A 25808-nucleotide genomic window follows, 5' to 3' on the forward strand; every position below is an offset into this window, starting at 1 on the left:
CTGGTGAACACCGCCACCCACATCGCCGGACACACGCTCGACCCTATGTTCTCCGCCAGCGAACACGTCTTCTTCAGCCACACCTCCGCCCTACACTGGACCGACCACAGCTGCGTCCACTTCACATTCCGACGCAAGACCCGCCACCTCCGCACTCAACCCATCCCTCATCGACAGAGCAACTCTTCTCCGCACTAGCCGCCAACCAACCCACCCTCACCACCGACCCCAACGACGCCAACGACGCAGCCCTCAAACTCACAAACTGGATCTCCAACTGCGCAGACAACCTTGCTCCCCTCAAACGCACGCATCGACAGACCAACACCAAAAAACCTCTCTGGTTCTCTGACACCCTCAAAGAACCAAAGAAAACTTGTCGCGCCCTTGAGAAAGCCTGGCGCAAGGACCACACCGCTGACAACATGAACGCCTTCAAGAACGCTACCAGCGAACACCACCACCTGATCCGCGCTGCCAAAAGGAACTTCTTCACCGACAGACTGGACAAAAACAGCCACAACAGCAGAGAACTCTTCAGCATCGTCAAGGAGTTCTCCAACCCCAGCGCCAACGCCGTCACGCCCTCACAGGATCTGTGCGAATCCCTCGCCACTTTCTTCCATCGCAAGATCAGCAACCTCCACGACAGCTTCGGACACCAGACCCAACCAAACACCACCGAACCCGCACCCCCGGCCATCACCCTCAACAACTGGACCCACATCAACACGGAAGAAACCAAATCCATCATGAACTCTATCCACTCCGGCGCCCCTTCGGACACCTGCCCGCACTTCATCTTTAACAAAGCCGACGACATCATCGCCCCACACCTCCAGAACGTCATCAACTCTTCTTTTTCTTCTGCTACCTTCCCTGAATGCTGGAAACACGCCGAAGTCAACGCCCTACTAAAGAAACCTACGGCTGACCCGAGCAACCTGAAAAACTTCCGCCCCATCTCTCTTCTGCCTTTCCCAGCCAAAGTAATAGAGAAGACCGTCAACAAACAGCTGACCACCTTCCTGGAAGACAACAACCTGCTCGACCCCTCACAAACCGGATTCCGAACCAACCACAGCACTGAAACCGCCCTCATCTCAGTCACAGACGACATCAGAACCCTGATGGACAACGGTGAAACAGTCGCCCTCATTCTCCTCGACCTCTCGGCTGCCTTTGACACCGTCTGTCACCGCACCCTAATCACCCGCCTCCGCTCCACCGGGATCCAAGGCCAGGCCCTGGACTGGATCGCCTCCTTCCTCGCAAACCGTTCACAAAGAGTTTACCTCCCTCCATTCCGCTCAGAACCCACCGAGATCATCTGCGGCGTACCTCAAGGCTCATCGCTCAGCCCAACACTCTTCAATGTCTACATGAGCCCCCTTGCCAACATCGTACGCAAGCACGACATCATCATCACCTCCTACGCCGACGACACCCAACTGATACTCTCCCTCACCAAGGACCCCGCCAGCACCAAGACCAACCTACAAGAGGGTATGAAGGACGTCGCAGATTGGATGAGGCTCAGCCGCCTAAAGCTGAACTCTGAAAAAACGGAAGTCCTCATCCTCGGCAACACCCCGTCCGCCTGGGACGACTCCTGGTGGCCCACGGCCCTCGGCACCGCACCGACCCCCACAGACCACGCCTGCAACCTCGGCTTCATCTTGGACCCTCTTCTCACCATGACTAAGCAAGTCAACGCCGTGTCCTCCGCCTGCTTCCTCACCCTCCGCATGCTCCGTAAGATCTTCCGCTGGATCCCCGCCGACACCAGAAAAACCATGACCCACGCCCTCGTCACGAGCCGCCTGGACTACGGCAACACCCTCTACGCCGGGACCACAGCCAGACTCCAAAATAGCCTGCAACGCATTCAAAACGCCTCGGCCCGCCTCATCCTAGACGTACCCCGCAGCAGCCACATCTCCGCACACCTGAGACACCTGCATTGGCTCCCAGTCAGCAAAAGGATCACCTTCCGACTTCTCACCCACGCACACAAAGCCCTCCACGACAAGGGACCGGAATACCTCAACAGACGCCTCAGCTTCTACGTCCCCACCCGCCACCTGCACTCCTCTGGCCTCGCACTTGCTGCTGTCCCTCGCATCCGCCGCTCCACGGCGGTTGGGAGATCTTTCTCCTTCCTGGCGGCCAAGACCTGGAACTCCCTCCCCACCAGCCTCAGGACCACTCCGCTTTCCGGAGACTCCTAAAGACCTGGCTGTTTGAGCAGCGTTAACCCCCCCCTTTTTTCCCCTAGCGCCTTGAGACCCGCACGGGTGAGTAGCGCGCTTTATAAATGTTAATGATTTGATTTGATTTGATTTATACAGCAGGTACGAAAATGTGTGAGCTATGGGAGACCATTTGGAGTTTCAACCCCTGCATACCTCTTCCACATATTTTAGTACCATGATCATTCAAAAAACACTGAGGCAGATTCTCAAATTCTCAAGCATGGCTCTTCCATCTCTTATTGAGACATACCTTATCCCATACTGCACTGGTACTAGAAAGTGGTTGCCTTTATCACAGGAAAAGCACAGGGAGCCCATGCATTTATGAGATGCACAAGCTTGATGCATAACTCCCAGCTGTGACCAACCAAAGAATGAGGTAAGAGGAGGGCAGGGGGTTGTTAGCCTCTGCCCGATTAGAGGGTGTCTCCTAGGAGAGAAAGGGCATGTTTGCAAGAATTGTTCCTTCCAGTAACACGGAGGAAGGAACCAATTCCTGCTACTAGGGACAACAAACCACTGTGATGAAAGCTGCAGCAACAAAGCTCCAAAGCTCGCAGATCAAGACAGTGTGTGCACCAGGACTCTTAGGAAATCGAGACACGAAGCAGAAATACTACATACCTTGTTGTTCATGTTGCACTTTGGTTCACCATGCCCCCTCCACTTTGTCCATCATATAAATCCTTTAATACCTATCAGGAAATTTATCCAGCACCTACAAGCAGAATATCATTTATACCACTAAATTTAGAGCACAGATTAAGACCCATAGATAGACAAGTAACATATGGTTCCAAAATGACTTTATTAAGGTTTTACTTTATTTATTTTTTTACATCACCTACATGAAGTGCTCTATGTAAAATTGGATAAAATAAATTGCGTATAAAAATCCCAACCCAACTGCAGACCAGCAAACACAGCACTGGAAAAGACTATGAGAAGTTAATAAGAGACGCATGAACACGTACTATGGATTGTCTTCACCCAAAGAGGTATCAATATTTCTACATGCCATTTGTATAACCATCTACTATACATTTTTCCTTTTTTACATAAATTATGTTCCAATTCCTCTGGTAACCTTTTTAGTTGGCTAATGATTTTTTATTACAGCCAGACATTTGAGGTTTGCCCAGTTTGGGGTCTGACACCCAGAACGGAGATAGGTTTTGCATATGCATTGTCTTGTCATTGTCACTGTTAAATAGATTATTGCATAAGCTTTCAATATTTAAATACTTTGTCTTTACTGTGGTGGAATGTCATTATAGGGCAATCCAGAGGATCTGGGAAAACTAAAATGCACCCCCTAGGCTGCTGGTTCGGGCTTTGTAAATAAATGAATTTATAATCCAAAATACTATGTGCAGTGGAAGGCTGGAGAGATCTCATCTTCAGTAGAAATCTATGCATTTATTGGCTTATTAGAAGGGGAACAATCCAATTTGAATGTTCTAATTTATCCAACCTTCAGTAGCACAACAATTTTGAACCAAGTCCACACAATACTGACGTTTAATGAGTTGCATGATTACAAGTATTAAAGCTTATACTTTCGCCCTGGAGTGTTTTGTTGTGGAGCAGCAAGACACAATCTGTCTGATGGAGTGGCAACCAAGTCTGACAAACATTTGTACAACTAAGTAAATTCTATGTCTGCAAAAGGTTCAGAGACTGTTGATCAAACATTACACACTTTCCAGTGCCATAAATGTGTTGTGCTACAGCCCAATCAAATGACCATTCTTAACGCTGTGCACAACAAATCTAGCACTGCTTGCTATGGAGTTCAACACAAGATACATCATTCCAATTCATATCTGGACTAATGCCAGCATTGTGATGTCCACAAAGCTCTACTGAAGAAATATGCTATGGAGACCTATCATTACAAACTACCAGAAGATCCATTTCATAAAAGCTATAAAATCAAGGATCTGTGGAAGACTTTGGGTGAATGATCAACTTCATCTAAGAAAAACTCAGTCGTAATCTTTTAAAAATTGAAGTCAATATCAAATAAAAAGAGGAGCAGAGAAATTCCCAAATAGAGAAACATCTCTGAAAACTGAACCATCAAGGAAGAACACACCATACCAGTCCAAAGAAAGAACTGTGTAGCTAGTGATGGTGCAAGAGGCAACTGATGGAAAAATTAACTTAAGAAAGTCAAACAAAATAAGCAATCCTCTGTCTTTTGAAGCTCAGCTCTGCAGCTCTTGCACTGTAGATCAGCCTCTACATGCTCAGGTCTTAAAACAAGCCTAAACTCCTTTCAGTAGGTATTTATTGGTTTGTCATAGGACAGTCAAGTCACCCTTCCGTTGGTTTTGAACTCTTGCACAACATATCAGATTCAGCATGCCACAAGGTCTTTAAAACACCTGAAACCCTGCTTGTGTGAGCAGGCGATCACTGGCTTGTCATACACCGGTCTATGAAGCCTGTGACAGCAAAGTACCAAATGTCAGAGCTCTGTTTGCACAAAATATGCCTGAAACAAACATGAGGCAATGGCTGTGTTGCACACTGAACTGCGAATGCAGGAGAAGGAAACCAAGTGTAATCAGAAGCGGTCTCAAACCATAGCAAGGCGTCCCCCAACTCTTAGTTACAGTGATACAAAAGTTCTGCAGTCTTGGACGAACTGAAAAAGGAAGTGGATGCTCCATAATTGGGCTCAATTGTTAAAATGCAAATAACACTGCACTGAATCTGAACAAACAATAAGGGTAATCCACTTTTTGAAAATATATTTCCGCAGACCCTAGCAGTCGCTATTTGTTGGAACTCCTTATTACGTAATGAATCTAGCAACTGAGTTCCGAGGCGTACTGGCTTCCCTGGTACATAAACGCTGCTCACTGTAACCCTCAAACTTACAGCTACTCGTCAACTTGATCTTTTGCCCACCTGCAGTAATAGCAGAATTAGAAGGTTGAATCTTCAAATAATCATCACAAAGTTAGTTTAAACCTTTTAAGTTCCTCATCCTCATCAAAAACTGTACGAGTAAACATGGGGAGAAAAAAAAAGTGTCTTGGGGGCAGATCGAGCTGGCGCCCAAGATTGCCTCTTTCTTCGGGAGCTCCTGCTGAAGACTTTATCTTCCCACCGGTGGCAGTGAGCTGAAACATATCAGTCACAAAGGAAGGCTCAAGAACAGAGGAGAAACCGCCTCTCATTGAGCCAGCGGCAGCATCAGAGAAGCCTCTTGATTTACAGAAAACGGCAGCAAGGGATATGAAATCAGGAAGGAAGGATGCTGGCGGCAGATAGAACAAACTCTCTCTTATAACTCTGAGGGGTACTTTAGGGGGGGCAAAGGAAGTGGGCTGGTGGTTCAGAGGCACTGGCACTGAAGCAGTAACTGGAAAGCCGGAGCAGATGAAGGCAGAAAGGTTCCTTGGATTATCCAGGCACAGGTTTTATTGCTGGTGGTCTCGGTTCCAGTGTGCCAGGGACAAGAAGACACACATGATAAATACTAGCACTCTGGGGCTCACACTGGAGCAAATGAATCTGCCATGAGCGCTCTGCCTCATTTGTCCTATGCGGGAGCTCATGGCTGGACTACTACACGCAGACTTCCATCTAGAATAAATACTGTAGCCATTTCTTAAGGGGTTTTCAAAACAAGCCAGACAAGATGAATATAAAAGAACAGTCAACATGAGTACAAGTCCAGCGATACAGGTCATCATCAGGAGCAAGGAGGACCGCTCTCGGAGGAAAGAAGAGATGCTAGTGAGTGACATTTGGGGAAAAACGCAATGGTGGCATACATCACAGCCCTACCAGCCGGATCTCAATAGCAAGAAACCCTGGTGGGCTTTGCAGGCTGTTGAGGTGAGAATGAAAGCTCATCGACTTAGACTACTCCGTATGTCAACCTGGGAGGAGCAACCTTCTCGAGAAGTATACTTGGTGGTACTGAATGAGATACTGCAGACTGGAGTCAAGTATTCTCTATCTTTCTAGTCTTGGTGATGGTCACTGGACTCCTCTCAGATGCATTTATAAACTTCCTGGGAAGGGAGTGGGGTTTAAGGAGAGACAGGTGACCCAAATTAGTTTAAGGTCCGCCAATGTGTGGGATGTGGTGTTTAGAGCAACAATAAAACAGGACATTTCTTTTGGTGGTCATTGCGTGATCTTGTTCGTGGACTTAAGACCTTAGTAGCAAGCAAGGCATTCTTTCACTTCAGAACCTAGGTGTTTAATAACCTGGGGATTTCTCACAAAATAAGCTGTGATCTCCCGGTGAGAGAGAGAGAATCCAGTCGGGCACGTTAAAATATTCACTATCAGGCCTCAACATACTTTGTTTAATGCATTCATTCCCGTTTACGCATACCAAACATCTCAATCTGGAACATATGCCTCAGAGTTCTTTGCTCTGCAAAGCTGGCAAAGCCTTTTCATATCATGGTCCTAACCTCAGAAATATGCTCTGCCTTCATCTGCCTTTAGGAATGCCCTGAAGACCCACTTGTTCTAAACCAGAAGCAGCTAGTTATTGATCCCATTCCAAGAGACAGATGGGCTGCAAACACATTAGAAATGTCAGTCGGGTACTTGGGTGTCATAAGTACAAGCCATGAACTGTTCACTACATAACACCATGAAGTTGAGGGAACGCTCAATACTTGCATGACTGCATGCATTAAATTGAAGGATTATAGTCTGCAACAAGATGCAAATGATATGCAAAAATAGATATATGTATATACACGCTCTATAGATACTTAAGTAGAGAAGAGATATCCTACACGTATCCTAGTTTATTAGAACTGCACAGTTTCCATCGGAATGGGTTTGGAGTTTACTCTCTGAAATACTGTCAATTAAATATTCCTATCTAAGGATCTATCACTTAATAAAACGCTAGGGTCAGCACACCACTTCCACACCATGATATGTTCTGATGCTGAGCCACAGATTACTGCAACGTACAACAACTCAAGTCAGGCTCCTGTTCAGAATCTTAGTCCTGGCTCTAAAAAGGGCCTCAGACCGCAGTCTTCAGACTTCATGCACTTGCAATTTAGGAGTCTGACGTGCACAGAAACTACTGCTCCCGACACGAGACTGTCGCAATTCAAGGTGGCTGATTTGGCAAACAATGAAAAAATAGGAAGGCGTTTGATTCATACAAAACTCTTGTGAAAGTCTTCAATGGTAAAAGAAGAGAGAGCATATGAAGCAAACTTGCGGCAGAAACAGCATCTTAGATGAATCAGCCAAATATAAAATAGACTGCAAAAACAGCGCGCCTCAAAAAAAAAAAAAAAAAAGGATTCTTAGTTTAAGAAATCTGCTCAACAGACAATGGCATTAAGGCAGAGCTGGAGTGCAATCTTCACTACTGTCTGAGCTCCACATAGTTGGCGGGGAAGAGGCCATATCGGTCCTTGCACACTCCTCTCCACCAGCCGTCATCAATCATTTCAATGTTTGTGATGATGTCATCTGGATCGAAGGAAATCTCATCATCTCCGGCTGGTTAAAAAAAGAGTAAGAGAATATTGAGGTACTGCAGATCACAGAACATTCACAAGCAATGCACAACTTGAAACTTGTGGGACAAGTGCATCTCAACATAAGCCTTCTTCCTTGATTAATAACAACTGTTGTAAGATCCCAAATCATGGACAAAGCCAACTGCACAGATAAGGGTGGCCATCATGGAACATAGGTCCAGGAAGCCCGAACTGTCTTAATATTTCTAGGATAGCCACATAGAATGAATTTACATACAATGATTGCAAGAAAAGCGGATTTACCCAAAACCATAGATGTCCTGAAAACATTGACTTGAAACCCACCTTTTCTGGATCTATAACCCACAGCCCTGGTTTGCATCTGTTATCACTGAGGTTAACAAATTTGACTTCCTAGAACAAGTTTCTAGTGGAGTTAATGCTAAAGAGACATAGTTGGGCACCATGCTATACCCTGTAAGTTGGTTTGTCTGAGTCTTTCATCCTTTACCAAGCATCAATAATAGCAATACTGCAGGCTTGCCTGTAATCTATAACTTAGACACTTGTTGGCCCCATTATACATGCATGAAAAGGAGTGAAGCAGACAATGTAGTTGCTTCTCCTAGGACACAATGTACACATCCGCAATATGCCATGGGTCAGAAGTATGAACATCTCTATCATGCCAAAAGACAGTTAAAGCTATCTGTGGCCAGACGCTAAAATTGTACTAAGTATTATTAACAATGGCCACTGCACAACTACTTCTGTCTAATCCCACTGACTAATCCACTCATAATCAATAAACTTTCACATATACCTCCCCAATGTTCGCGTCTCTTCTGTTGAACATTAATCTGTGCATTTATTCTTGACAGTTTATGGAGGTTTAAAAAAAAAAATTTTTTTTAAAAAGGATTAATTATTGTCGCCCACCCCACCCCGCGCGTGTGCCGCCCCACCCTTTCTGCGCACCGCAAGTGAGATGCACTAATCACCTATTTCACCAAGAAGGGTCTTTATTTCACTTCAAGAGCTGTGGCTTTTAAAGCCAGTGGCCCTGAAGGTGACCAAGCCACATCCATTCAGCCCATCACCCTCCATGCTCCTGCAGTTTATTTTATTATAAGGCATAGCAGCGTTAATCACTTTTCTTAAAAAAGTGAAAGACTTGGCTTTCCAACAACACTGAAAACCATACACCTGTTTTAGCTCAATGAGGACATGGGCCTTTTTATAGGTAATGAATTGGTCATACACATTTAACTGTCTTTTAAGTTTATAGCAGAGTGCTCATTAAAAAGTGGGAATAGTTATTTTCGAAAGATTTTAAGGGTTCAAAACAAGAGCTGCGGAAGTTCCAATATAACCAAGAAAGGGGTTAGCAGTTACTGTTGCTAATCAAATAAAATATCTGGAAAGCGGTAGAGACCGGAGCAAAACATCTCATGGACTAAAATGACACTGTATGTACATACCAGCCTGATAGTCGTACAGTGCTATTGCAGTTATTCCAAGGTCACTTTCATATTCAGCATACGTGTTTTCTTCTACAACACAAAAAAAAAACAAAGTAAAATTATTCACTGAAAAACCACATCTGCCTCCTTCATCTAGGAGGAATAATTTTTTTTTTTTTACTTTTGAGTGGCGTTGATATTTTTCTTTTACCCTTTGGGTCCAGTGAATGTTTAATACCTTCCATTGCAAACTTGGCCAGCTTGCTCGGTTGAGTAATCATGAGCATAGGTTACACTGGATCTCACCTGACGGACCATAACTATTCCACTAACGAATGTCTTGTTCCTAGCTCTTGTTCCAACCCTAGCATCAGCTAGAGAAGCCTCTTTGCAGGGTATTAATAAAGCAGCCTTCTACCTTTGTTATGCACTATTGTCTGGAAGTAAATAGGTTCTGGTGTTTGGATTTAGAATATCACCTCATATCATAGCCACATTAAACTTTTCGGGTTTGACCTAGCTTGACTAAATCAAGTACATTGTTGCTTTTACGTTCTAGTGGTCATTTATGTAAGAACTTGGATGAGGAAGATATGAAGGAAGTTCTTCAATTACTGGCTAGTACTCAAAGTACTCTAATGTGATATGCCTCGGGCCATCTATTTGCCCCACCCTTCTAACCTCAAGTTTTGGCAGTCTAGTAAGGTGGTGTGGATCTTAACTTGGTTCTACTTCAAATACAGTGGTCCCAGTTTGGTTTCGGTGAAGTTACTCAGTGGGGCGGTGGTTTATCTCACGATTACATCAATGACTCAACTCGGTCACAAGCCACACGAACCAACTCAAGAAAGTTTCCAGTGGCCCTAAAGCTTTAGAATCTTTGATGATACAGACCAGCATAAAACTCAATAGCTCCAAGACAGAATTACTAGTTAAACCCCTCCCATCTCAAGAAACAGACTCCATCCCTTTGTCCCATCCCCATCTATTTAGGGGATATTGTCCCTATCAAGAGCTGTGTGGGAAACACAGGCACCCTCTGGCACACCAACCTCAGCCTTAACTCCCAAACTGGAGCAGTGGTTGAATCAGTGTAAACTGCTCACAAATACTCTATTTTTCATTTCCAAAATCAATCACACTCTCGGTTTAGGCACTTTCTCATTAATTCACATCTAGGCTACTGCAACTTCCTATACTATGGCCTGCCAGCCTACCAAATAAACAGACTCCAAAACACAGAGAAAGCTTGAGTCCAACTCAATAAACGGACTGAATAAAAGCCACCAAACATTACAGAAATCTCCACTCGCTTCCAGTGAGTTTTATCACCTCCGAGATCAGTGGCCTCGACGTCATTCATAAGCAACTCAGCATCAACTTGCATACAAGACAAAAGACAGAAATATGCTCCAGCAGGCCGCAACATTACACCAACTTCGCCCTCCCCCACATTAGTGAATGTAACCTCAAATCCAGAGGAGACGTGGGCTTCTCAGAAGCTGAGCCCTACCTTTGTAATAGGCTCTTCCCTCACCTGTGGGACTTCAGCAATCCCCTCTCCTCCAGGAAACAACTGAAAAAGTATTTGATCCCACACCCCTCACTATTCCACCTCGTCCCCCTCCCACACCCAGAAGCCAATCAGTAGTGTGTGCGATACAAATTCAATTAAATAAACCGTGCAAGGACTAGGAAGGTTGAGCTGAAGAAATGAGATTACCAGTAAATTAATAAAAGCTCTAGTGCAAGCATGAGAATTGTTGGGGGGCACACCCACAAACAAGTGGGAATTCAGTAAATGAGTTGCTATTCTCCAGCTGCTGCTTGGTGCAGGTGCATTTAAAATAGCTCTCAAAGCATGAGCCGCTTAGACAGCCACAGTAGGGAAACAACAGTTACAGAGCCTAGAGGGCCTTTCCATGATGAACAATGATGTCTACAATGAAGAACAACAGCTTTTAGGTGGTCATTTGCAATGTTATCTTGTACAGCATGGGACACAGATAATTCTTGGTTTAATTAATCAAACATTCTGAATGACTGCAAAGCTTGATTTGCAGAGTTCTCCATGTGGAGCCCCTAAGGAGGAGCAAAAGGACATAAACAGAGTTTGTCCAAAACAAGTAACAAAGTACATAATTGTGATAGGGTACACAAGTGAAGCTCTTCTTTTGTTTGTGTCCTTTGTGAATGCAACTGAACATTTCTAAATCAAGGTTTTGCACCCATTTCAGCTATTTTACCACTGCCAATTCTAGTTCAATTTAGGGACTAGTTTCAACTAGATCCAGTTGCAGCATAAAGGTAATGCTCCCTACCGACATCTGCAGGCCATATGTTTGAATACCGGCAAGACCAAGCTATTCTTCGTGTCTTCTAAGATCAGCAAATAAAGTACAATTAAACTGAGTGATATAAAAACCCACTAAATCTGGTATTTAGAAATGAAGCCTGAAAAACGGTTTGAACACACAAACTATGAAAAAAGGCTATTATTCAGATCATCATCCCGTGAATTCAAGCAGGAAAACAATCCCGAACAATGGGGTACAAGATTTGTTGAGCCAATCGGGCCATATAACCACTGATTTTTTTTAAGCACTCCAGCCAGTCTAAAAGAGGTTGTGGAGCACGGGCAGCCCCTCCAATGACTTCAGTTCTGTACGGTGCTATTGGAAATTTCCATAGTTTTTCTATTTTAAACTCCCCCAAAAAATTTAATAATGTGTAAAAACAATGAGTCAAGCAGAAGGCACTGGCGTTTACTATAGTCTTAAGCCATTAACAAAGGAGCGGGATTTTAATTGCTGGTATAGCCCAGCTACGAAGGCTATACCAGCTATTAAGGCTATTAGAACCTTCTGCCCCTAGAGGGCAGAATGTTGTTATAAATAAAACAAAGTCCTCATGGACCCCGATGGAATTAAAATCCCCTTGGGCTCCATGAGGCCTTTGTTCACAGTTGTTGCTGTGACCAGAGAACATTGGAATGTTCCGGCCAGTAAAAGCCCAGAGAACTCCATTATCTCCAATGGAGCTCCCAACATTCCAATGTTCTAAAAAAAAAAAAAAAAAAAAAAAGAAGAAAAAGCAGGCAACTGGGCCGGACTACCAGGCCCCATGCTACATCAGTCCTAAATTCAGCCAAGTCAGCATTCAACACTATGCATAATATTTGCTCATGGAACATCAGGGCCTCTAATGATTTACTCTCTTCAGACTATTTACAACATGTAGGAACATTCAAAATAGTTTTCCTACGAGAAACTTGGCAAGTAACCGCAAACCGTTGGCTCGACTATACAGTTTCAATTAGCAGCACTACGGTCAGGAAAGGTTGGCCGTTCCCACAGCATGGTTTCAATCTATGTCCATAATCAATTGGGGCTGACCGCTACTACTTTGGTAGAATTCAATGGTGAGATTACCATAATAAAGCTTGAAATGTCTGCTGCCCAAAATACCCCCTACAATTCTGTGGTGCTTGCAAAATCTCTCTCTCGGGCCCGAGTTGGGCCCACACGCGCCCCGAAGGGCGAGTAAAGATGTTTGTTTTGATGGTACGGAAGTGTCGATCGAAGGTGTAACGCGATCGAAAACAATACCGACAAGAAATGAAGAGTTTCAAGCTTTCCTGAATCGAACTATTGGAGCAAAAGGAAACACGTCCGAAACCGATGGCGAAAAGAAAACAACCTAACATGGAGTCGATGCCCATGCGCAATGGAGCCGAAGGAGGAGTCACTCGATCCTGTGACTCGAAAACACTTCTTCGAAGAAAAACAACTTGTAACACTCCGAGCCCAACACTAGATGGCAGACATTTGCACAGCATGTGTATCTGCAGCTACACATGCCATCGAACATATATATATATATATATATATATATATATATATATATATATATATATATATATAAAATGTCCATACCCAGTGTACATCTGTTCGTGGCATTAGTCGCTGCAGATTCACATGCTGTGCACATCCAGCCATCTGGTGTTGGGCTCGGAGTGTTACAAGTTGTTTTTCTTCGAAGAAGTCTTTTCAAGTTACGAGACCGAGGGACTCCTCCCATTTCGACTCCATTGCGCATGGGCGTCGACTCCATCTTAGATTGTTTTCCCCGCAGAGGGTGAGGTAGGAGTTGTGTATGCTAGTAATAGTGCCCATGCAATGGAGTGAATGCGTATGCACATAATTAAGTTTTAAAGTAATATATTTACAAATGTACAAATGTTTAAGATCTACTTCTAAACGGCTACAGGCTGCCGGGGAGGCGGGTGGGCACATGTGAATCTGCAGCGACTAATGCCACGAACAGAGGTACACTGGGTAAGTGACATTTTCCGTTCGATGGCATGTGTAGCTGCAGATACACATGCTGTGCATAGACTAGTAAGCAGTTATCTCCCCAAAAGCGGTGGTTCAGCCTGTAGGAGTTGAAGTTGTTTGAAATAAAGTTCTTAGTACAGCTTGACCTACTGTGGCTTGTTGTGCAGATAACACATCTACACAGTAGTGTTTAGTAAATGTATGAGGCGTAGACCATGTTGCTGCCTTACATATTTCGTTCATTGGAATATTTCCTAGAAAGGCCATGGTAGCACCTTTCTTTCTGGTTGAGTGTGCCTTTGGTGTAATAGGCAGTTCTCTTTTAGCTTTAAGATAGCAGGTTTGAATGCACTTAACTATCCATCTAGCAATGCCTTGTTTTGAAATTGGATTTCCTGTATGAGGTTTTTGAAATTTTTGAAAGGCGATAAATAGTTGTTTTGTCTTTCGAATTAGTTTTGTTCTGTCAATGTAGTACATTAGTGCTCTTTTGATGTCTAATGTATGTAATGCTCTTTCAGCTACAGAATCTGGCTGTGGGAAGAACACTGGTAATTCTACCGTTTGATTCAAGTGGAACGGTGAGATTACTTTTGGTAAAAATTTAGGATTGGTCCGTAGAACAACTTTATTTTTGTGTATTTGAATAAATGGTTCTTGAATGGTAAATGCTTGAATTTCACTCACTCTTCTTAGAGATGTGATGGCAATTAAAAATGCAACTTTCCACGTTAAGTATTGCATTTCACAAGAGTGCATGGGCTCCAAAGGTGGACCCATGAGTCGTGTTAAGACAATGTTGAGGTTCCATGAAGGAACTGGTGGTGTTCTTGGTGGTATAATTCTCTTTAGGCCTTCCATAAACGCTTTTATGACTGGTATCCTAAATAATGAAGTTGAGTGCGTAATTTGCAGGTAAGCTGAAATTGCCGTAAGATGTATTTTAATTGAAGAGAAAGCTAGTTTAGATTTCTGCAAGTGTAGTAAGTATCCTACTATCTCTTTTGCAGATGCGTGTAAAGGTTGAATTTGATTATTATGGCAGTAATAAACAAATCTTTTCCACTTATTTGCATAGCAGTGTCTAGTGGTAGGTTTTCTAGCCTGTTTTATGACCTCCATACATTCCTGTGTGAGGTCTAAGTGCCCGAATTCTAGGATTTCAGGAGCCAAATTGCTAGATTCAGCGATGCTGGATTTGGATGTCTGATCTGTTGTTTGTGTTGTGTTAACAGATCTGGTCTGTTTGGCAGTTTGATATGAGGTACTACTGAAAGGTCTAGTAGTGCTGTGTACCAAGGTTGCCTTGCCCATGTTGGTGCTATTAGTATGAGTTTGAGTTTGTTTTGACTCAACTTGTTTACTAGATATGGAAGAAGTGGGAGAGGGGGAAAATCGTACGCAAATATCCCTGACCAGTTCATCCATAGTGCATTGCCCTGAGACTGGATGCGAAGTTTTGGCATTTTGAGTTTTCTTTTGTTGCAAATAGATCTATTTGTGGCGTTCCCCACATTCTGAAGTAAGTGTTCAGTATTTGGGGGTGAATTTCCCATTCGTGGATCTGTTGGTGATCCCGAGAGAGATTGTCTGCTAGCTGATTCTGAATCCCTGGAATAAATTGTGCTATTAGGCGAATGTGGTTGCGAATCGCCCAATGCCATATTTTTTGTGTTAGGAGACACAACTGTGTCGAGTGTGTTCCTCCCTGTTTGTTTAGGTAATACATTGTTGTCATGTTGTCTGTCTTGACAAGAGTGTATTTGTGGGTTATTACGGGTTGAAATGCTTTCAGCGCTATAAACACCGCTAACAGTTCTAAGTGATTTATATGAAACTGTCTTTGCTGAATGTCCCATTGTCCTTGGATGCTGTGCTGATTGAGGTGTGCTCCCCACCCTGTCATGGATGCATCTGTTGTTATTACGTATTGTGTCACTGGGTCTTGAAAAGGCCGCCCTTGGTTTAAATTTATACTGTTCCACCATTGAAGCGAGATGTATGTTTGGCGGTCTATCAACAGCAGATCTAGAAGTTGACCCTGTGCCTGTGACTACTGTGATGCTAGGCACTGTTGTAAGGGCCGCATGTGCAACCTTGCGTTTGGGACAATGGCTATGCATGAGGACATCATGCCTAGGAGTTTCATTACTAATTTGACCTGTATCTTTTGGTTTGGATACATGGCTTGTATTACACTGTGGAATGTTTGGACTCTTTGTGGACTTGGAGTGGCAATTCCTTTTACTGTGTTGATTGTTGCTCCTAGGTATTGCTGTGTTTGACACGGCAGAAGGTGTGACTTTGAGTAATTGATTGAGAAACCTAGTTTGTGTAGGGTTTCTGACGTAATTTGTGTGTTGTGAGCACTGTATTTGCGTGTTGGTTTTGACTAACCAATCGTCTAGGTACGGGAACACATGTATTTGCTGCCTTCTGATATGTGCAGCTACTACTGCTAGACATTTTGTAAAAACTCTTGGCGCAGTTGTTATTCCGAATGGAAACACTTTGAATTGGTAATGTATCCCTTGGAATACAGACCTTAGGTACTTTCTGTGTGAAGGATGTATTGGTATATGGAAATATGCATCCTTTAGATCCAGTGTTGTCATGTAGTCTTGTTGTTTGAGCAGTGGGATTACTTCTTGTAATGTAACCATGTGAAAGTGGTCTGATTTGATGTATGTATTTAATATTCTGAGATCTAGTATAGGTCTTAGAGTTTTGTATTTTTTGGGTATCAGAAAGTACAGTGAGTAAACTCCAGTGTTTAGTTCTTGTTTTGGTACTAATTCTATTGCCTCTTTTTGGAGCAATGCTTGAACTTCTAATCCTAGAAGATTTATATGTTGTTTCGACATACTGTGTGTTTTCGGTGGGACTGTTGGAGGGAATTCGCGAAATTCTATGCAATAACCATGCTGGATAATTGCTAGTACCCAAGTATCTGTTGTTATCTCCTCCCAATGTTTGTAAAATTGGCTTAATCTTCCCCCCACAGGTGTTATGTGATGGGGATGTGTGACTTGTGAGTCACTGCTTATTTTGAGGACTTTTGGGGCTTTGGAATTTTCCTCTACTTTTATGGAATTGTCCCCCTCTATATTGCCCCCGAAAACTTCCCCGCTGATATTGGCTTTGGTAAGTGGGCCTTGTTTGTGATGTTGTGGTTTCTGTAGGTTGTCCTCGAAACCCTCCCCTAAAAGGTGTTTTGCGAAATGTGCCTCTGCTCTGCGGGGAGTAGAGTGCGCCCATGGCTTTTGCCGTATCAGTGTCTTTCTTGAGTTTCTCAATAGCAGTGTCGACTTCCGGCCCAAACAACTGCTGTTCATTAAATGGCATATTTAGCACGGCTTGTTGAACTTCCGGCTTGAAACCTGACGTGCGCAGCCATGCGTGCCTTCTTATTGTTATTGCAGTATTTACTGTCCTTGCAGCCGTATCTGCTGCATCCATTGAAGACCGTATCTGATTATTAGAGATACTTTGTCCTTCTTCCACCACTTGTTGTGCTCTTTTTTGGAACTCCTTGGGTAAGTGTTCTATCAAATGTTGCATCTCATCCCAGTGAGCTCTGTCATATCTTGCGAAAAGTGCTTGTGAATTGGCAATGCGCCATTGGTTTGCTGCTTGTGCTGCAACCCTTTTGCCCGCAGCATCAAATTTGCGACTCTCTTTGTCTGGAGGTGGTGCGTCCCCCGAGGTATGAGAGTTTGCTCTCTTACGAGCTGCCCCGACAACTACTGAGTCTGGAGTTAACTGCGTTGTAATATAAACAGGATCTGTTGGCAGTGGCTTGTACTTTTTCTCCACCCTTGGAGTTATGGCTCGGCCTTTAACAGGATCCTGAAAGATTTGTTTTGAATGTTTTAGCATTCCTGGGAGCATAGGTAGTCTTTGGTATTGGCTATGAGTGGAGGTTAGCGTGTTAAACAAAAAGTCATCCTCAATTGGTTCGGAACGCAAGGTGACGTTATGGAAAGCAGCTGCCCTTGCGATCACCTGTGTGTAAGATGTACTGTCCTCAGGAGGGGACGGCCTGGCAGGGTACGAGTCTGGGCTGTTGTCCGATACTGGAGCATCGTAAAGGTCCCATGCATCGGGATCATCTTGACTCATGGCAGTATGAGTCGGGGAGTGCATCAGTGGAGGAGTTGCTACTGGTGATGTGTGCACTGATGGTGGTGGAGAAGGTGGTGGAGTTGTTTTCTTTGCCACCTTTGCCTGTGGCTCCTTGTCCTTTTCTTGAAAGGCAAGTTTTCTTTTTATTTTAATTGGAGGAAGAGTGGTTATCTTCCCTGTGTCTTGATGAATGTGGAGCCTCCTTTGAGTATAGTCTGGCTCTACAGCTTGAAGTTTCTCTCCAAATCTATGTTTTTGCATTTGGGAGGCCAATCCTTGTTCCTCTGTATAGGAACCTGTTTTCGGCTCCGAGGCTGGATGTTTCGGAACCGAAACTTTTTCGGACGTCTTTTTAGGCTCCGAAGAAACCTTTGTAATTTTCGGCATGGTGGTGTCTTGGTGCCGAATTTGTTCGGTGCCGCTTTCACGGTGCCGAAATTTCTCTGAGCCGATGTCTCGGGTCAGAGATTGCTGTGTGGCGGTATCTCGACCGGAGTCGGATGACTTCGACACCAGCGTGCCCTTTTTCGGTGCCTTGGCTCAGTCACCGCTTTTTTGGGTTAAGCCATGGCCTGTTGGCGGTGGCGTCCCCTGGGCTTTTGTTGACTTCTCGTGAGTCTTATGTTTCGACGTCTTACTCACGGTTTTCGGCGTTTCTTCGGCCTCGAGCTCTTCCGAGTCCGATTCGTGGATAGAGAAAGCTTCCTCTTCCTCCTCGAAATGCTCTTGTCCTGTCGGCGTCGACGCCATCTGCAGTCTTCTGGCTCTTCGGTCTCTTAACGTCTTTCTGGACCGAAACGCTCGACAGGCCTCACAAGTATCTTCCTTGTGCTCTGGGGACAAGCACAAGTTACAGACCAGATGCTGATCCGTATACGGATACTTGTTATGGCATTTTGGAAAGAAGCGGAATGCGGTCCGTTCCATCAGCCTTGAATTCACACGTGGCCGGGCTGACCAGGCCCCGACGGGGGAATCGAAAAAACCCTGAAGGGCCACCGGAGCTCTTCTAAATTCGGTGTCGATCTGTTGTAACTAACCCGATACTGAACGCAAACAATACCGACGTTTTTTCCGAGATTCTAACTAACTTTCCGACCCAAAAACACGGAGCGAAAAGGAACACGTCCGAACCCGACAGCGGAAAAAAAACAATCTAAGATGGAGTCGACGCCCATGCGCAATGGAGTCGAAATGGGAGGAGTCCCTCTGTCTCGTGACTCGAAAAGACTTCTTCGAAGAAAAACAACTTGTAACACTCCGAGCCCAACACCAGATGGCGGGATGTGCACAGCATGTGTATCTGCAGCTACACATGCCATCGAACATATATATATACACACACACACCTTTCGACATCTAGTGTTGGGCTCGGACTGTTACAAGTGCGCATGGGCATCAACTCCATTGTTAGATTATTTTCCCGCGAAGGGAAAAGGAAGGAGTGATAGAGGAAGAATATAAAGAGATGTCCATGCAAGTGTAAATGTATCTACATATGTACAAATGATAAACTTGAACGACTACAGGCTTCCGGGGAGGAGGGAGGATGCATGTGAATCTGTAGCACTACATGCCACGAACAGATGTACAATTGGTAAGTGACATTTTCCGTTCGATAGCATGTGTAGCTGCAGATACACATGCTATGCATAGACTACAAAGCAGTTAGTCCTCCCAACAAATAGCGGTGGCTAGCCTGTAGGAGTTGAAGTTGTTTGCAATAGTGTTCTTAGATCAGCTTGGCCTACAGTGTCCTGTTGCTGTGAGAAAACATCACCACAATAGTGTTTAGTAAAGGTATGAGAAATAGACCATGTGGCAGCTTTGCATATATCAGCCATTGGTAGGTTTCCTAAAAATGCCATTGACGCACCTTTCTTTCTTGTAGAATGTGCTTTAGAAGTGATCAAAAGTTGTCTTTTTGCTTTGATGAAGCATGTGAGTATGCGTCTAACAGTCCATCTTGCTAAGCCTTGTTTATATATAGGATTGCCTTTATGTGGTTGTTGAAAAGCAACAAAAAGTTATTTTGTTTTCCTTAAGTCTTTAGTTCTATCTATATAGTACACAAGAGCTCTTTTGAGTTCTAGAGTATGAAGAGCTCTCCCTGCAACGGAGTCTGGCTGTGGAAAGAAGACTGGCAATTCCACTGTTTGGTTGATGTGAAAAGAAGGTACTACTTTTGGTAGAAACTTTGGATTTGTCCTAAGGACGATTTTATGTTTGTGTACTTGGAAAAAAAGGTTCCTCAATAATGAAGGCTTGTATTTCACTAACTCTTCTTAATGAAGTAATAGCTACAAGGAAGGCAACCTTCCATGTTAAAAATTGAATTTGACAAGAGTGCATGGGTTCACAAGGTGGGCCCATAAGTCTGGTAAGTATGATATTTAGATTCCAAGAAGGAACAGGTGGTGTCCTAGGTGGAATAATGTGTTTTAATCCTTCCATGAAAGCTTTAATAACAGGGACTCTGAATAGAGAATTATGTTGAATATTTTGTAAATATGCAGATATTGCAGTAAGGTGGATTTTGATGGATGAGAAAGTTAAATTAGATTTTTGTAAATGAAGTAGGTAACATACAATATCTTGTATAGATGCTGTGAGAGGATCAGTATTTTTAGATTGACAGTAGTAAACAAATCTTTTCCATTTGTTAGCATAACATTGTCTGATAGTAGGTTTACGTGCCTGTTTAATCACTTCCATGCATTCGGATTGAAGTTTTATGTAACTCAGTTTTATGACTTCAGGAGCTAAATCGCTAAATTGAGAGCATTGGGGTTTGGGTGCCTGATTTGACCTTTGTTCTGTGTCAATAAATCTGGTTTGTTTGGAAGTCTGGAATGAGGTACTACAGACAGGTTTAAGAGTGTTGTGTACCAGTGTTGGCGTGCCCATGTTGAGGCTATGAGTATGATAGTAAGAGATGTTTGACGTAGTTTGCTGACCAGAAAGGGAAGGAGTGGGAGAGGGGGAAAGTGTAAGCAAATATCCCAGACCAGTTGATTCATAGAGCAGTGCTCTTGGATGGAGGATGTGGGTGTCTGGAAGCAAAGTTTTAGCATTTTGCGTTTCTGCTTGTTGCGAATAGGTCTATTTCTGGTGTTCCCCACTTTTGAAGTACTTTGGTGTGAATCTCCCATTCGTGAGTTTGTTGGTATTTCTGTTTAGGAGATCTGCTAACTGATTGTGTATTCCTGGAATGTATTCTGCTAATAGACAAATGTGATTGTGAGTTGCCCATTTCCATATTGTCTGGGCTAGCAGAGACAGCTGAGATTAATGTGTCCCGTCCTGTTTTTTGAGGTAATACATGGTTGCCATGTTGTCTGTTTTTAATCAGACATTCTTCTGTTTGAGAAGGGGCTGAAACGCTTTTAGGGCAAGAAACACTGCCAATAACTCTAGGTGGTTTATGTGAAGTTGTTTGTTTGAGATCCCATTTCCCTTGAAAGGTATGATTGTTGAGATGAGCTCCCCAACCTATCATTGATGCGTCTGTTATTATGGTCTGAGGTACAGAGTCTTGAAAAGACCACCCCTTCATTAGATTGCTGAGATTCCACCATTGAAGGGACGTGTGCGTATGGCGGTCCATCAACACTAGATCTTGAAGCTGACCGTGTGCCTGAGACCATTGCTGTGAGAGGCATTGTTGTAAAGGTCTCATGTTTAGTCTTGCATGTGGAACTATGGCTATGCAAGATGCCATCATCCCTAGAATTTTCATGATAAATCTTACAGTGTATTGTTGATTTGGTTGGATATGTGGGATGAGATTTTGGAAAGCTTGTATCATTTGTGTAATTGGATATGCCAGGGCTTTTTGAGTATTTAGAATAGCACCTATGTAAGGTTGTACCTGTGCTGGTTGAAGGTGTGACTTCAGATAATTTAGAGCGAACCCTAGGTTATGCAGAGCTTTCTATTACATATTGAGTGTGTTGTCGGCATTGTACAAAACTGCTTGATTTTATTAGTCAATCGTCTTCTTAAGTAGGCTGCTACTACTGCTAGACATTTTGTGAACACTCTTGGAGCTGTTATGCCAAATGGTAAAACTTTGAACTGGTAATGTTTTCCTGCTAGGACAAACCGGAGATATTTTCTGTGAGCTGGATGGATGGGTATATGGAAATACACATCTTTGAGGTCTAAGGCAGTCATGTAATCATGTTTTTGTAGTAGTGGAATGACATGCTGCAGAGTTACCATGTGAAAATGTTCTTCCAGGATATAAAGATTGAGAGGTCTGAGGTCTAGGATAGGCCTTAGAGTGCCATCTTTACAACTGTTCATTGTTGAGAATTTGGGACCAATTCTATTGCTTGTTTTAGTAGTATGGATTGTACTTCCTGTTGTAACAGAACATTGTGTTCTGGGGACAATTTGTGGTAACGTGGTGGAATGTTTGGAGGGGTGGAGATTAACGCTAGGCAATAGCCATTGTGTATAATTGATAACATCCAACTGTCTGTGGTGATGTTTTGCCAATGTGAGTGGAATTGTTGTAGCCTTCCTCCCACATGAGATGTGTGTGGTGGTGGGGTGGGAAAGAAGTCACTGTTTGGATGGTGTAATGGCTTGCTTTGAGGCTTGGAATTTGCCGGTTTCTGAAATATTGTCCTCTATAGGACCCTCTAAAGCCCCCTCTTTGGTATTGTGTCTGTTGTCCCTGCTTTAACTGGGAGACAGAAGGTTCAGAGGATTGTGGCTTAAATCTTCTTCTGAATTGGGGCCTGCAAAAGGAGCCTCTATATGGTGAGGTATATAATGCTCCCATTGCCTTTGCAGTATCCAAGTCCTTTCTCAGTTTCTCTATGGTGGTATCCACCTCAGGCCCAAATAAATGTTTATCGAAAGGCATGTTAAGTACTGCCTGTTGAATTTCTGGTTTAAAACCAGAAGAGTGTAACCATGCATGCCTTCGTATTGTAATGTCTGTATTTACACTCCTTGCGCTGTATCAGCAGCATCGAGGGCAGACCTTATCTGATTACTACTTATAGCCTGTCCTTTTTCTACAATCTGTTGTGCTCTTTTTGAAGATCTTTTGGGAGGTGCTGTATGAATTCTTGCATCTCATCCCAGTGGGCACTATTGTATCTGGCAAGGAGTGCTTGCGAATTTGCATTTCGCCATTGATTAGCCGCTTGCGTGGCTACTCTCTTGCCAGCAGCATCAAATTTCCTACTCTCCTTCTCAGGTGGAGGAGATTCTCCTGATGATTGGCTGTTAGCTCTTTTCCTAGCTGCACTCACCACTACTGAGTCTGGAGGAAGTTGATGTGTGATGTAGTCTGGGTCTGTATGAACAAGTTTATATTTTTTGTCAATTCTAGGAGTAATTACACTAGCTTTGACGGGCTCACAACAAATGTGGTCAGCATGTTTGAACATTCCAGGCAACAATGGGAGACATGGCATCTAGAATGAGAGGAAGAAAGAGTATTGAATAAAAAATCTTCTTCTAGGGGTTCAGAGTGCATAAGCACCCCATGGTAAGCAGCTGCCCTAGAAACTACCTTAGTGTAGGCAGTAGTGTCCTCTGGTGGAGAAGGCTTGGAGGGGTATAGATCAGGATCATTGTCTGGAATGGGATCAGGGTCATACAGATACCAAGGATCCACTGTATCTCCATGCGAGTATAGTGAGTGGGTTGGAGAAGGCAATGGTGGTGGACTATTGTGAGGAGGTGAAAAAGAAAGCTGTGGAGAGTGAGGAGGAGAAGTAGGGGGAGGTGCTGGCTTCTCCTTTTGTTTTTGAGCCTTTGCTGGTGGTTGAGCAGAGTCTAATTCCTCTTGAAAGGACGTCTTTCTTTTAGTCTTTAAAGGAGGCGCAGTCAAAATTCTGCCAGTCTCTTTATGTATTTTGATTCTAGATTGTCTTTTATCCATGATGTCCAATATTGGCTGAATCTCAGTGTTCTCATTATCAGGATTGTAAAAATTCTTGCATCGGCTTCAAGATTTGTTTAAGTTTACTCGAAAGTCCTTGTTCCTCTGTGTATGACGCTTTTTTCGGTTCCGAAGTCTGTATTTTTTTCAGTCCCGAAAATGAAGTTGGCTGTTTCAGCTCTGAAGCAGGGTGTTGAATCTTCGACTCTGAGGAGTGAGGATGCTTACTGGTATCCAGGGTGGAACTTCTGACCGACTTGCTCGACTCCGAAGTAGACTGAGGAGTGGCCTTTTTCAGCGCCGAACCCGAGGGTCTGTCGCCTACAGTCTTTTTTTCAGGACAACCCATGGCCTTCCGGCAGTGGTGTACCCAATGCCTTATGTAGTTTTTTATGTTTGGGAGTAGGGGCAGACATACTCACATGCTGGCCAGCCGTGATGGGTCTTTCTTCTTCGGATTCCTGCTCGGAATCAGTATCTCAAATAGAGACAGCTGTCTGCGCCTGCTCTTCTTCCGTGACATCGAGATGTTCTGTGCTTTTCAACGCCATTTCCAATCTTCAGCTCTACGATCTCAAAGTCTTCTTCGATCGAAACGATCGACAGGCCTCGCAATCTTCTTCTCGATGGTCAGGAGAAAGGCGCAAATTACAAACCAGATGTTGGTCTGTATAGGGATTCTTTGCATGCCACCAAGGGCAGAATCGAAATGGAGTCCGAGCCATCAGGCTTCCACACGGTAGGCACGAATAGCCCTGAGTCGGGAACACGTGCCCGAAGGGCAAAATTTAGATTCCGACGGTACTGCCGGTTTGATGCTAGATGGAAGTGTGATTTAAACAATACAGATGATTAAATAGGTTTTCTATGGTTTTCTGATTCAAAATTTTGGAGCGAGAGGAAACACGTCCGAACCTGACAGCAGAAAGAAAACAATCTGACAATGGAGTCGATGCCTATGCGCACTGTAACCGAGAGGTGGAGTCACTCAATCCAGTGACTCCGAAAAGACTTCTTCGAAGAAAAACAACTTGTAACACTCCAAGCCCAACACTAGATGTCGGAAGAGATAAGCATAGCATATGTATCTGCAGCTACACATGCCATTGAACACTATATATATATATATATATATATATATATATACACACACACACACATATAAATGCATAGCATATGTATCTGCAGCTACACATACCATTGAACACTAATAAATATATAAATACATATAAATGCAAATCCACCCAAGAAAAGGGCTATGATGGAGTATTTAGTCGACACCCTCTGTCAATTAAAACCGGCTAACTTAAAAACCATATGGTTATTAGTGGGGGATTCTAATACTAATTTGGTAACTCCACTGAACGACTCAGAATGGCTTGGTATTGAGAACCAGCTATAAATAATTTTTCAAATAAATGCTGCTCTCCCAGCCAGAAGCACCAAGGCTACTATCACTTTTACTACCGCCCTCAATGACCTAGGCCTACAGTCACTGAACGGCAGAAGCGTATGCAAACAAGTTGCGGCCCACACGTATAAATCTCATCACAGGCTGGCCACATGTGATTATTTGTGGGTAACAATCCAGCACTTCCACTGGTTTGAAAATATTAAAATTGACGATACCCTTATATGCAATCAGGTCATTTTGTCATGCTCTTTCCTTTGAAGGCATCTCCCCTGCCGAAAGAAACCATGCTGGGACATCAGTCAGAGATGGAAATTGTTAAAAGGCTTCAGTGGGACTGTAGACCAAACAACAGCAAGATCAAGCAACTGCAAGCTTTACTATCCCGATGAATGCTACTCAAAAACTAATCGAAGTCTGGTCTGATATCAAAAATGGCTTATTAAAATCTCTTGCTCCTCCTCAATCAGGCCCTCTGGAACATCGTTCTCATTGTTTTCCTCCTTTAAAAATAAAAAATAAGGATAAAGGCAATATTGCCCTGAAAGATTAACACAAAAGCACACAAAAAAAAGTTATGGTCATCACTCGCCTGCAGTTGTAAGACAAACAATAGATTGTGGCATTCGAAGCAATATAATACAATCATTTCAATACATTTTGTCTAGTTGGCCATAAACTCTCAGATGGCTATTCGATAAGTGAATGAATTAACATTTCCGCATCTGGATGGTCTGCTTACATTTCCACGTCGTATGTTGAACCTCTTATCCTGGCATTTGATCCAGCGACCATCCAAGATGTTGACAGGTAGTCAACAACT

At 43.6% G+C, this 25808-nt stretch overlaps 1 protein-coding gene across 4 annotated transcripts in view; it reads right to left on the reverse strand.

The window, feature by feature from the left end:
* Window positions 1-3044: 3044 nt before the first annotated feature.
* CTTN (cortactin) overlaps window positions 3045-25808 on the reverse strand; it is a 195661-nt gene continuing 172897 nt past the window's right edge. For all 4 annotated transcript variants that reach the window (XM_069221879.1, XM_069221877.1, XM_069221878.1 and 1 more), the window contains 2 exons: window positions 9226-9297; window positions 3045-7763 (listed from right to left, as the gene is read on the reverse strand). In XM_069221879.1, the coding sequence (XP_069077980.1) occupies window positions 7627-7763; window positions 9226-9297 (209 nt within the window). In that variant the 3' untranslated portion in view covers window positions 3045-7626. The remainder of the gene's footprint in view (window positions 7764-9225; window positions 9298-25808) is intronic.

This window comes from Pleurodeles waltl, chromosome 3_1, assembly GCF_031143425.1.
Source record: "Pleurodeles waltl isolate 20211129_DDA chromosome 3_1, aPleWal1.hap1.20221129, whole genome shotgun sequence".
NCBI lineage: Eukaryota > Metazoa > Chordata > Amphibia > Caudata > Salamandridae > Pleurodeles > Pleurodeles waltl.